General features: G+C 36.0%; 1 protein-coding gene across 1 annotated transcript in view; it reads left to right on the top strand.

Moving 5' to 3' along the window:
- The window catches only part of NCAM2 (neural cell adhesion molecule 2), a 609,436-nt gene extending 595,293 nt beyond the window's left edge, over positions 1-14,143 (top strand). Inside the window, 2 exon segments of the mRNA XM_053706007.1 lie at positions 9,954-10,070; positions 13,767-14,143. Of these exon segments, the coding sequence (XP_053561982.1) occupies positions 9,954-10,070; positions 13,767-13,875 (226 nt within the window). The 3' untranslated portion in view covers positions 13,876-14,143.
- The last annotated feature ends 486 nt before the right edge of the window (positions 14,144-14,629 follow it).

The raw sequence follows: 14,629 nt of genomic DNA, 5'->3' as shown, positions 1-14,629 counted from the left end.
TCTATCTTATTAGTTTCTCCCATTTTTAATAATATCTAGAGGATACCATCTATCTAGTCAGTTTTTTGGTATGACTTAAAAAGAATGAGAAGGTCAGGGTATGGGGTAACATCACACATTCTTAGAGGAAGTGAAATCTGTGAGCAATATCATATTCAATCTATTAAGCCCCTTTGAATCTTCTCAATTCTATTGATTACCAAACAGATAAAGGACAGATAAAGGAATTAGCTGGGTAGCTTGGATTTTTGTCAGTATGGTTTATTTGTTTCAGAGTAATTGCAATTTAAACATAGATTAATGAAGGCATCAGAGTAAACTATGTGGACCCAAAGGAATCAGTAGTTTCTACTGTACTTTTAACAACTGGATTTGACCTTTGGCTAATCGGATAAGGTCAACTGATTGCAACTCCACTTATTGACTAAGGATACACAAATATACAAAGAAACATCAATAGACCACAAGAGGCATGCAAATCCCACCCACACCTTCCTCAAGAATATTCAAAACATGATAACATCTAACCTGTTTAATTTACTAAAATATAATCCAGCCAGCCTCAAATCATCATTCTTTTAACTACATTTGGAAAGTTTGCTACTCAGGGTTTTTTTCAACTTGTCTTTAAGAAAAAATAAATAAAATAAAAATGTGTTGGAAGAACTTAGGAAACTTTTTCTGAATACAAAATATATGTTTTTTGTCACACAACTACTAGATATTTTGTCTGTTTACCCCAACATGCAATAGTCCAAACAGACTATAAAGGGAAGAATTAGAGAACAAAAACACTGTGTAATTTAGAATAGCTTGTCACTAAGCATTAGATTGTGCCTATGGACTCCATTTATGATGCTCCAATATGAGCTTAAGAGCCCCATCTGCTGAAGGTTTGCATGAGCGAGCCTGCAGCCGAGAGTTAAGAAGCAGCAGTCATCAATCCGCTGCTTCTTAACCCACTACACCACCTGTTAAATGGGAAGATTGATAGCTGCTCGTGAGCAGGGGGTGGGGTTGCACATTGTTTTGCAAAGATAAATGTGGGCAGCATATTGCTGCCCACCAGATGCAATGCCTGGCGGACAGGGCAAACTTTATTTAGAAGCAAGTTATAGATATAGTTTTTCAATGATGCTTTTCATGTAAGGAGATACTAACAAACAGGCTGAGATCTGTAATTTAGAACCACCGGAAATAATTGAAAACAAAAAAGTTCTCTTACTACAAGCTGTTTAAATGTTTTGTGAGTTTTTAGTGTTGATGACTGGAAAACATATACATTTAGATTTTTCCCTAGCGTTGTTAACTAGCATGAGTCTCTTTTTATGGGTATGTGCCGAATACCATTTCAAAATACATTCACCTCTCATAAGCTCTGAGCACTATTGGGGAATTGACTTGTGTTTTCATTAATACTTTGAGCATGCATGGGAACCATATCTACAATTTTATCTGCAGCTGGTCATGTGCTTATAAAAAATCTTATACTGTAAGGGACATCTAGCAGAACAATTTTTGAAAAAACATGTATGTTGTAGAAATGTTTTTTATTGTGGCCCCATAAAAAGAATATTAATTCATACTAGTAAAGCTACGAGAGAAAATAAATATATTATAAAGTCCAACCTTTAATAACAACACATTAAAATATGCAAGCACAACACTCACAGAGTTAAAAACAGCTGACAAGCTTCCTGCCTACCGGCATTTATACTTACTGATATATTTCTTTCTTTCGGGATGATGAGAGTCCATAGTTGTTCATGTGGGATACATTTGCTGCCACTAGGAGGAGGTCAATAACCCTCAAAAGAGCTTTAATGCCTCCCACATCTTATCTCCACTCAGTTTACATATAGCTGAGAAGAGGAGAGAGACAGAAAAAGGTAGGGAAGACAGAAAACAGGGTTAAGAGGTGAAAATAAGAACTGTTGCCCGTAAAATAAAAAACCTAGGTGGATCCTATTTCCTCTTATCATCCCGAAAGAAATACATGCATCGGTAAGTATAAATTATCTTTTGTTTCGTAAGATGATGAGAGTCCATAGGTGTCTATAACATGTGGGATACAATACCCAAGCTGAAAGTCTATGTTAAGTGCTGGTGAGACAAAATGATGACAGTTCCTATTTGCTGGAAACTGCAGCCTGAAGGACTTTCCTACCAAAAGCAACTTCGGAAGAAGCATAAATATCAAAATGATAGTATTTAGAAAAGGTATGGAGAGGTCAAGGTGCCATCATTTTTGAAGTCCCAAGAAGTAGATACAGACCTGGTAGAATGAGCAGTTACTCTTTTTGGAGGTGGTTTTCCCGCTACCAAGTAATCTTTATGAATAGTCTGCTTAAGCTCCCTTGCTGGGACTTAAAAAAAGTGGACAAACAAGCTAGAAGTCTGTCTAAAATTTTAAGGCTCTGACTTCATCTAAATTGTGTAGAAGGTTTTCCTTATAGTTAGAAGGATTTTAGCACAGAGAATGAACAACAATCTCCTGATTAATATTTTCTCACACTACCTATGGAAGAAAATCATATTTAGTACGGAGGACCGCTTTATCCTGATGAAAAATCAAAAAGGGGGGATCAGAAGACAAAGCTGATAGTTCAGAAACTCATCTAGTGGAAGAAATGACTAGAAGAAAGAGAACCTTTCAAGATAATAACTTTAGGTCCAGAGAATGCATAGGTTCAAATGGAGGACCTTGTAGAACAGAAAGAACCAGATTCAAATTCCCAGGGGGAGAAATAAGCATAATAATAGGGCAAATTATCACCAAGGCTTGACCAAAATTTGAACATCAGGGGACTTAGCTAGTTTCTTGTGAAACAAACAGATAATGCTGAAATTTGACCCTTTAAAGAACTAGCTGATAAACCCTTACCCAGTCCATTCTGAAGGAACTGAGAAGAGAAACCTCTAGAAAACACCAAATAAAGTAAGTGTTCTAAACATTATGAAAAATATCTCTGAGTGATAGGCTTTCTGGCTTGCAGAAGAGTAGAGATAACAGAATGTGAGAAATCTCTGTTTTTGAGAACTAGGCGTTGAACCTCCATGCTGTCAAATTCAGAGATTTAAAATACGGATCATTCAAGGGTCCTTGAGACAGAAGATCTTTCCTATGGGGTAGATCCCATGGAGGAAGAGATGACATCTGAATTAGTTCCACATACCAAATTGTGCAGGGCTATGCCGGAGCTATGAGAATTACAGAAGCCGATGACTGTTTGATTCTGGCAATGACTTTTGGAAGAAGAACAAATGGAGGAAATAGATAGGCCAGACAAGGGTTCCAAGAACCAATTAGAGCATTTATTATGTGAGCTCTGGATTTCTTGACATGGTGCAATAAACCAGAAGTTTGCGGTTTGATTTTGACACCATTAAATTTATTTCTGAAAGACCCCATCTCAGGACTAATTGATTGAACATGTCCCAATGAAGAGACCATTCTCCTGGAATGACAGACTGACGACATAGGTAACCTGCTAACAAATTGTTCACTCCTGGAATGGGAATGGCCTTTAGGGTGCAGTGGTTTTCATCTGCCTAAGACAGAATGTAAGATACCTCTCTCATAGCTAAGGGACTTTGAATCCCTCCCTGATGTACTTCCTGGCAGTGATGTTGTCTAACTAGAACCAAATTATTTTTTCTGTTTGAGAAGGGTCCAAGACAGAAGGGCCCGAATAATTGAACTAAATTCTAGGATGTTGATAGGTCACCTCACCTCCAGAGGGGACCATACTCCCTGCGCACTCCGGGACTCCCAAACAGCAGCTGAACCTATCAGACTTGTGTCTGTAGTGACTGCGGTCCAGATAGGCCAATGAAAAGAAGCTCCTGCTGTCAAATAGGGACTTTCCCTCCATCATGAGAGAGATTGTTTGACTGAAGAACTGAGTTCTATCTGCTGTTCTAGATGGAAACAATCCTCTGACCACTGTTGAGGCATGGACAATTGGAGAGTTTGAAGATGAAAGTGAGCAAAAGGTCTGACACTGCTACCATAAGACCCACTACTTCCATACACTGTGCTACAGATGAAGAATGAGCCATCTATAGGGAATGACAGGCAGTCTGAAGTTTGGTTCTGCGTGTATCTGTGAGAAACAAGCTCATTTGAACAGAGTCTATTATCACTCCAAGAAAAACCACTGTTGTTGCTGGTGATAAAGGACTTTTGGGGGCATTTATTTCCCATTTATGTTTCTGAAGTAAAGATACCATTCTGTGGTTATGAGCAGTAGCCAGAAAATGATATGGAGCAATGAATATTCCCTGAACACTGATCACTGATAAGAGAGACCCTAATACCTTCGTAAATATGCAGAGGGGCTGTGGCCAGACTGAAGGGGAGGGCCAAATTGGTAATGTTGATAAAAGCAAATCTTAGAAACTAGAAATGATCCTTGTGAATTGGGATGTGTAGATAAGCATCCTTTAAATCTATGGTTGTCATAAACTAACCTTTCTGAACTAGAAGCACAATGGTACAAATAATTTCCTTTTTGAACGAAGATACACAAGCAAACTTGTTCAGACTCTTTAGGTCCAGGATAGGATGGCAGTTGATTCCTTCTTTGGGACAATGAAGAGGTTGGAATAGAAACCCTGTCCCTGTTAAGAGATTAGAACAGGTTGGATTACTCTCATATCCTCTAAGTCTTAAACACATTTAACAAATGCAGCTACCTTTACAGGATCCTTTGGAATGTGAGACAAATTAAACCGTTCCCAGGGAGGTCTGGTGATTTAATCCTGGGATATAATATTGAGAACCCAGGGATACTGAACTGATCAAGACCAGTCCTTCTGAAACTAAATCAATCTGACCCCTACCAGAGGATCTTCTGGAAAGGGGGCCTTCCCCTCATGTAGATTTCTGATTAGAATTGTCCCTTTTGGTCAGTTTGTTCTTAGTCCAAGAAGATCCAGGCATGGAAGATTCAGACTTCTGGTTGGATGATGACTTTTGATCACTATTAGTGTGAAAGCAACAAAAATGATTTGTTTGTTTGTACTGAACTGATCAAGATCAGGCCTTCTGAAACTAAATCAAGCTGCCCCATACCAGAGGATCTTCTGGAAAGGGGGCCTTCCCCTCATGTAGATTTCTGATTAGAATTGTCCCTTTTGGTCAGTTTGTTCTTAGACCAAGAAGATCCAGGCTTGGAGGATTCAGACTTCTGGTTGGATGGTGACTTTTGATCACTATTAGTGTAAAAGCAACAAAAAATATTTATCTGTTTGTACTTCCCCTTAGACTTTTTGTCCTGAGGTAGAAAAGCCCCTTTTCCCCTAGTGACAGTTTTGATAATAGAATCCAATTCCGATCGAAAAAGCAAAAGTGACTGATAATAGCCTATTCTTAGAGACCATATCAGCTAACCATGAATTACGCCATAATGCTCTCCTTACTAAAACAGCAATGGACATATTCTTGACATCAATTGCGAATATCCTCAGTAGATTGATTAGTGTCAGGTCTGCCTATAGCACTCCTTGTACTTCCTGGCCCTCTGTACCTTTAAGATGACACTAGCCTTCAGTATCCTTTATTAGACTCCTCCATCTGGCACTCTACGCTGGATTAATGAAGCCTACCTACAGAGTTTACTCTTAGCTTCTACTGCAGACGTGAATACCTTATCGAAGGACTTACTTTCTATTTGCCCTATTATTGTACCTGGACAGCTTATTCAGCTGAATTGCAGCAGTACGTTTCTCACGAGTGCCGTGAATCCAGACATCATCAGCTACCGCCCGTAGCTCCCTCTGTATACCGCTCCTAATCTGTCTCAACGGATCAACGCATCTAAGCAAACAGCCTTTGGATGGAAAACAGGTTGTATATGAACAGCTGTTCTGCTTTCTCCACTTTTCTCCACTTTTCTGTGCTAACTCCGCTCTAGTGCTGCATTATGTAGATATTAAAGATACACTACTCTTGTTCATTCTCTTGAATTTCACTTAAGCCTCTGTAGTTATAACCATTGGTGTATATGTTAATCTCAATGTTTACACTCGAACCATACTTGCTATACTGCTGATATATGTGTTGGTATATATCACTGCAACAGAGGCTGCTATTTTTACTAAAGCAGAGTCTCAGGGAAAAAACTGTAAGTCATATATTCTTAAATGTAATTCTGTGACCTTAATATATTGTAGTATATTCTGGGGGAAAAACGTATTAACCCCTTGCCAACTTTCACACATCTTCAGCTTCACCGGTGTGTACACTGATTGAATAACTCTGGCTAAATTAAGACAGAGGGGTTAACCTTTGCCACTTTCAGTACCAGTTACCCCCACTGTCACAAAATACCTATTTCCATCTTTAATCTGGATCACACCTATAACCATAACAGTTGATGGTTGTAACAATCAAAAACCATCTGAGAAAGAGAATCACACCAGAAGGACTCGGAAGAGGCCACACAGGTGATTGCTACTGCAGTTCTAATCTGAAGAGCTGATTTGGACAATATTGGGCAATAAATTCCTAAGCAATGACTCAGATTTTTGGTCCATTGGATCCCTAAATGAAGAACTATCCTCCATAGGAATAGTAGTGCATCTAGATAAGGTGGAAATAGATCAACTTTAGGGATTACTTCCCAGGCTGTTAAATTCTGCTCTAAAAGCCAATACATTATTTTTAACCTGTTAGAAGTTGCAAGAAGAATGCCTGGTTTCTTCCATTCTTTGGGTATATATTCTGTAAATAAGTCTGGTGCTTCAAATGCCGTAGGCACTTTGGGCAGAGCTTTAAGACCATGATTTAACTTATTTACAGGCTTGGAATTCTCTAGATTTCTTTCTCATAGTTCTAGGGTATTCAAAACCTCCTAAAGCAGGAAGTCGATAAGGTCCACTTTAAATATAAATGTGGAATCAGTCTCTGGCTTATTTATTGGATCAGGGTCCTCAGAGGAGATTTCACCCTCAGAACCCTCAGAAAGAGCTTTATGAGCTAGGTGGTAACCGAGCCTGGGTAATAGAACCCTGCATGTTACAAGTGGTGTTAGGTAAATATCCTGATTTTTACTTATGCTTACTTGGTTTGAAAATACCCACTAAAAACCCCATCATAGTCTTTTAAAGACTTGTTTTAAACACTGGAGAAAAGTCAATGGAATCCCACTGAGCCACATAAATAGGCATGGGCACTAAATGTCTGCCAGGTGCCATACTGACAGGATTATGGTTTGCAAATTGATCCACTTGAACAGTTTTGCATTTAAAAAAAACAGGGATAATGGACTGCAGTATGTTCTTGTGCTTCAGTATGTTCCCTGGGGTTATCTTCTAATTGGTCAGTCATATTATATGGGGTACAGACATGACAAAATTATAAGCAAAACTGAAATTAAATGGAAATAAAGATATGTTCCAAAACTTTAGGCAACAAATGTTTTTACCCAAAATACAACAAACAGCCTATAAAAACACTGCAGAACCCCAGAAGTAATTAAAAATTACCTACCCACCCCTCAGCAGCTCTTTTTTAGTCTATTCACCCACATCCTGGGCAAATAAATTGTTAAAAACTGGGCACATATAGTTTAAATTGCCTGCAGACAGTCTGTGTGTAAATTTCAGCCAGCAACTTATTTAGTGAGGAAGAGAAAAAGGAAAAAATAGGATGGGATATCACCCTATGGAGGTGCGCTAGGTCAAACACAGTCAATTATCCAAATGACGATCAGAAATCTGTGTCTGCTCTCCCAAAATAACGAAAACAGGCAAACAGTCCTAAAGCAGGATAAAAGAGGTGCCAATGGGGTGATAACGTAAATGTAAAAACGATAGCTGAGGACAAATTAGATATACTCACAAACGAAGCGGCACTAGTACGTGCCTAGAACAGCACGTCACCTGTCAGTCGCCCGGCAGACCACATACGGCAATGAACGCCAAAACAGTCACGTGGATCCTCGACCAATCAGAGGTGAATTTGCGTCCACGCCTTTCTCCAGAGGATCTATCCGCCAATCGGTCGTGTACCACGGCTCACACCTTCCTCCCAAAGTCCCAATCGGCAGGAACAGATAGTAAGGGATATGTGATTGAGGTACAAGCTAAGGAAGAGAAAAACAGGTGTCAAAAGGGGGCAAAGCTTAAATCCAGAACAATAAGTAGGCCAAAGCCTGTGTGAAAAACAAACAAACAAAATTGACATGAAAAAGTGAGTAAAAGTCCCTCTTTTAGTTCCCCTTTTGTCCCTCACCTTAACCACATCCACAATGAGCTGTACCGCTAACTGCATACGTTAGTATACTGAGAGCTGCTTTGGTGTAATAGGGCAATCGAATAAAAATGATTTTAACTCTAAATTCTGGCATTTTTAGTGTTAAACACATAGGTAAACTGGTATGTGTAAAGGCTATGAACCCCATTCTATGTAGTACCTATATAAGGAGAGTACTATGGATAGTTAATGGGCTGTGTTTAGTGTCTGAGTCACTTACCTGGACTGCAGCAACCCTCCACTGTATCTTACCAGCTTGCTGAGACTTTTATTCCTCACATAATGATGATCCAGTAGAGAGCCCATCAAGTGCAAGTAAATATACTGCATAGAATACTTGCAGATATACAAGTAACTCCTCAGGTGGAGGCTAAGGAAAGAGGTTCCTGCAACACCTGGGTTTAATTATAGTAGATTGATTTACCCGTGAGGGTACTGCCATGCCATAACTGAGGTATTCCTTTACCTCCTGCTTCACTCAAAATCTTGGAGAATATATCCTGAAATCTTCTCTGAGCAAAGATGGAAGAGGGGTATTGGGTCTCAAGTCAGTTCTGAGCTCCCAATTAATGATTAGAAAGAAAATAATAAAATCTTGCTAGCAGAATACTTCTCTCTACCTCTCTCCTTGGAGGCCAATAATAAAATGGATGGGGAAAGGAAGTGGGAGGGATTAAAGATCTTGGGAGTGTTCTTGACCTCCACATAGTGGCAGGAAATATATCCTGCAAGTTATAGACACCTATGGACTGTCATTGACTTACAAACGAATTAGGAAAATTAGAAATATATGATAGGGCATTTAGAGTTAACTTAGAATACTTCAAAGATATTTCCAAGAGGAAGGTGATTTTAATAAAAAAAATATTTTGTCTGCTAAATCTTTACAGATTGATTTGAGAAGAGTTTGAGATGAGGCTTCATATAAGTAGTTAAAAAGTTAACACAGGAAAATGGTTAGCGGATGTATAGTGATGGCTTGGAATTTTGACGTTGCTTATTGTATGGCATTAACCATCACTATAAGATGATCATCAAGCTTGGGGTAGACTTCAATATGAGTTATAGAGTTTGCTTTAGATTGTATTGTAGAAATTAATAAATTATAGTAGCAAATAAAAATTCTAATTTTTTTCCAACCTAAAAGCAGAATTTATAGTCATAACAGAGTTAAAGGGACACTGAACCCAAATTTTTTCTTTCGTGATTCAGATAGAGCATGCAATTTTAAGCAACTTTCTAATTTAATCCTTTTATCAAATTTTCTTCATTCTCTTTGTATGTTTATTTGAAAAGCAAGAATGGAAGTTTAGATACCGGCCCATTTTTTGTGAACAACCTGGGTTGTCCTTGCTGATTGGACAGCACCAATAAACAAGTGCTGTCCATGGTTCTAAACCAAAAATTTGCTGGCTCCTTAGCTTCCTTTTCAAATAAAGATCGCAAGAGAATGAAGAAAAATTGATAATAGAAGTAAATTAGAAAGTTGCTTAAAATTGCATACTCTATCTGAATCATGAAAGAAAAAAATTGGGTTCAGTGTCCCTTTAAGGATTTATTTATAGTATAATTTTATAATTACATGCATTTATTGAGCAATGCAATTGAAATTGCATTTTTTTCATTAGATAAGCAACTGGCATTTTAACTTGCTACTTTTTACACCATTTCAAAAGTTTTTAATATCTTGTAGGAAAGATGGATCAAAAGAGCCAATAGTAGAGATGAGGACTGAGGATGAAAGAATTACTAATCATGATGGGAGTCCGGTAAATGAGCCCAATGAAACAACACCACTTACAGAACCTGAGTATGTATATTTATTTAGATTATTTTGTTTCAAACTCTAAAAACTTATATTGCTACATAAACATATTAAGGGGTTAAGCTATTAGATGTTCATTCATTTGAGATGTTACTTTTTGAACTAATAAACTACAATATTCATAGCCTTTAATTTGTAGAATTCCATAGATTATTTTATTAAAGTCTGCCTTTTTTCTAAACTGCCTTCATATTAAAAAGTGTCACTTGAAGTTTTTTTAATAAGGTCAGTACTCTGGGTTAGAATTTATTATTCCAGTTGAATACTTTTTGCAGACAATAATTCCTCAGGTTTTAAAAGCTCATGTTAAAAACTATGTTGATAAGGATAGGTGCATTTTACAGCTTTAAAATAGCATATGTGAAGTAAAAGTAGTCTGTCTAGTTAATGTGAATAATGGATTTTAAAGGGTTAATGAAGATAGAAGCACTGATGACAAATGGAATTAAGTTATAAATTACAAATCTATAACTATAACACAATGTATTACAATTAATTTCTAATTTAAAGCTGTTAAAAGTTACTTTTAGACCATAGACGTCAAACTACCAACTGTAAGGCATAAGTCTTATACAAGTTGCTAAAATTGATTTACTATGCAAGAAGTAGCAATACCTACTTTTTATAGTCGATCCATTTTAGTGACTGGTTTATAATCAACCTTCTACTATATTGTCAATATCTATTCTCTGCTCTGATACATATATTCCAGTAACATAATACAGAGAGCACTAAAACAATAACTCATTTTATTGGTAGATATTAGTCCTACCCTGATTTACTCTGTAAAAAGGTGTCTACATTAATCTGCCATTTGTTGGAGTAGCTGTAAGTAGTTACAGTGTTGATAACAATCTATTGTTTGATAATTATTGTCATGTTATCCTCTGCCGATGAGCCATTCTTGATACTGATGTGAACCCAATTAGTCATTTCCATTGTCTGTTGACACACGTTTTCCATTACCATTCCAGCTGAATATAACCCTATACACGTGCCTGTGCTTTTCATCTGATCACAATATAAATTCTCAATAATGAACAAAACATTTATGGGAACATTTTTTACTTATTGAATAAAAGGTCTTAGTAAACTCCAGATATTTTAACTTATTACTGTTTTCTAATGTAGCGGCACCACTTTCTCATCTTCCAAGAATTTAAGGGTGATTAGGCTATGCAAACACTATATGAACATGACTAAGGGTGTATAACCCGAAACATTGTTCTTGCTGAACCTGCTCCCATTATGTGGAAATAAAAGAATTCTTGGAAGAATCAATCCAACATATTGAATGACTTTAGGAAGCAGCATTACCAGATACAAACTATATATGTTCTATCAAATTAAATTGAAAAAAAAAAATTGATAACCCAACAAACCCACCTACCCACTATAAAAAAATGCCTCTGTTCAAATCTCTTATAAAGACATACACACATATCTTTTTGATTTGGAGCACAACAAGTTAATTGTACATTTGTCACCTATTAGCATTCCTACACATAATTAAAAGGGACCAAAAAAAATCTAAACTTTACAATAAAACCATGAAATCACCATTGTGCTTGTTGTTAATCTTGAAAAAAAAAAATCAGATTACATAATCAGGAGAATAATGGTGCAGATAATGAATAAACCTTGTTTTTTGGGTGGTAACAATATCAAGCTTAAGGTCTATTAAAATCAAAGTATACAATTGGGATCACTAGAAAAACCCCAGAATAGTAGCCAAAAAATGTTATCTATCGAAAGCAAATACATGATTAAAATCAATGCCGCATCCTAGGTTGGACCTTTAGGTAAATGGTGTCATGTTTGCTATGTGACTTTGTACATGTTGCCTTCATACTGAGTCCCCTTTTTGCTATAAGTTCTTTTATAACTGAGTGAAAACTCTTTAAAAGACTGATTAGTTTTTTCTTTAGGTGGTACACACCATATTTGCTGGAGATTAAAAACAACTACACTATCCATCCATATGCTAATACCAACCAATTACTTATTAAAAACTAAATGTGAATCCAAAATTGAGGCAGCGCCTTCCGGCTATAGGTTCTTAATCAATATAACATTTTCAAATGATATTCATATAAAAACAAAGTGGTAACAAAATAATTATTAATAAATAATTTTACTAATAAATTAATAATATTACAAACGACACTGGTGTCAACATGCATTCAAAAAAGTATCTTCCAAAAAGGATTGTTATGCTCTATTGAGACATAATAAATATTAATTAAGGGTCTGACTACTTGATATACACTAAGTTCTATTCATGTTAGACACTCAGAATTTATATATGAAATACAAGATCTGTTCCATGTAAATAACTGCATTCTGAGCAATTATATGTGTAACTGTAAGAGGTGACTGCGTGTAATCTGTTCCTATATCTCTATGAAAAAGTTGTTTGAGTTAGCTCTGGTCAGTTACCTAAAGATTATATCACTTATTTTTGCTACAGCATATGAACAAAATTATACCGTTTAACCTTAAGAGGGGTTCAGTCCAGAAGCTTAGAATTGGCCCCCAAGTGAACAGTCACAGTTACTATAGTGTTTTTTCTAAACTGAACATTGTTGTACCTCTGTGAAAAAAGTTATCACTTCAGGAATGCTGACTTGTGAGATGGTATGGTCACATGGTCTACACTCCGGTCATGTGATCCACCTCTTTAAATCAATGGTCTTCCCGACCAGTCAGTCTCTTTTGAAATTGTTATAGTGCGCACACTAATTACTATTATATCAGAGCCACAGCAGATTCCACGGTGTATGTAGGTTTTTCTCCTCTCTTTCAACCACCATTAACTTGCACCATAAGCTGTTGCAAAAGTGTCCCCTTTAATCTATCTAACATTGCAGTTTTGCAAAATTGACTGTTACTCTACTAGACCTATTTAACATTATTATTTTTTTATTTACTGTGCATTCATGCTGCCTTATCCTACTTCCAGCTTAAACTATATGAATTTTTTTTTTATTTCAATTGTTTATTGTTTTTAATTGGTTTACATAGAAAAACATGTTTGCTGTATTACCTCAACTAAACTCTGCAAAACTCTATTGAAACTCTGGGTTGATTTTGAATTAATGAGTCTTTTAATTTTAATACAAATACTTTGGCCAAGTTGTCATGTCATTTATAAGCAATATTCATTTATATAAGTTATTTATGTACATAAATAATTACACATGTATTGAAGAAAAGGTTCCGCACTTTGAGAGCTTAATTTATTTTATTGTCTAAATTTCAAGAGAAGAAATAGAATCACTATTATAAATCACTATCAGCATTTTGCAATTATTATGCAATTTTGCCATCACAGAACAAATATTACTTGAGAAATTGGAGTGTTACATTGTGAATGTTACACTAACTTTGTCCAAATTAAAGTTCAACATACTCTGCTGAGAGAGCAAACACAATTATTATGTTGATTAAGTTTGCAGCAATAGTCTTCATATCAGCCTAAAAGAAACACAATACGTAAATATGACCTTATGCTTAGTAATTTTGCTCATATACAGTAGATCCCAACAGGACATATGTCTATGATTATCGAGTGTTTATATCAGAAACACAAATTGTTGTGTATTGCATTTTAATGTTAATGCTGACTATTTTTATAATCTGTAATTTTGTTCTTCATTGATGGGTTTATTTTTATTTTAGGAAACTACTACAAAAGGAAGAAAATGGAAAAGAAGTTTTGAGTGCAGAAACTATTGAAATCAAAATATCAAATGATATTCAGACAAAAGAAAATGATAGCAAGGCATAGCATGAGGAAAACTATATCAACTTCAAAAATTGAAAACTGGCGATACAATCCCAACATCAGTGCTCTGCTGCAGACAGTTATCAGCTAAAATTGGCTTTCAATTGCCGGAATAAAAGTGTCCATATTTGATCTACTCACATCTACTGTATTTTAAGGTTTTGTTGAATAATTTAGTATGTTTGTCTGATTAACAGCATAAATGTATAAAACTGAAGATAATTGAAAAAATCTTTAATTTATTATAAAATAAAGTGTTCTATTTATAAAATATTTTCTTTTTCCTTGGTAAACGTTTCAAGTGGTTGGAAATTATGCTTCATTAATACAATGCATACCTTTTTCACATGTTACTGTTTTTAAACATCTGAAAAACAATCTCATGGAAGTTCTCTTAGAACTAATATCATTGTTAGGTTCCAATTTGATTGGGGGATAGATCCCAGAATAAAAATCAAAGACTCCTAACCAAACTCCATCAGTGTTACCCCAATATTTTTATAGTATCTCAAAAAATTAGTGGTGTCAGCAGCCATATGTTTTCAATGTAGATCCTTTACTTTGGCAGAACAAGTTGGCAGGTGAATGGAAGGTAAAATAGAAATTTTATAACTTAAGAATGAATAAGTAACTCAAATTGGTTACTGTCAAACACTAACACACACCCTAGTATTAAACACTATCATCCATGAACTTCAACATCTTTGATTTCACCCTTGTTTAGTACTCATATACTGCTTCATATAAATTGTTGGTA

The sequence above is a fragment of the Bombina bombina genome, chromosome 3 (genome assembly GCF_027579735.1).
Source record: "Bombina bombina isolate aBomBom1 chromosome 3, aBomBom1.pri, whole genome shotgun sequence".
In the NCBI taxonomy this organism is placed as follows: domain Eukaryota; kingdom Metazoa; phylum Chordata; class Amphibia; order Anura; family Bombinatoridae; genus Bombina; species Bombina bombina.
This window is presented reverse-complemented; position numbering and strand designations above follow the sequence as displayed.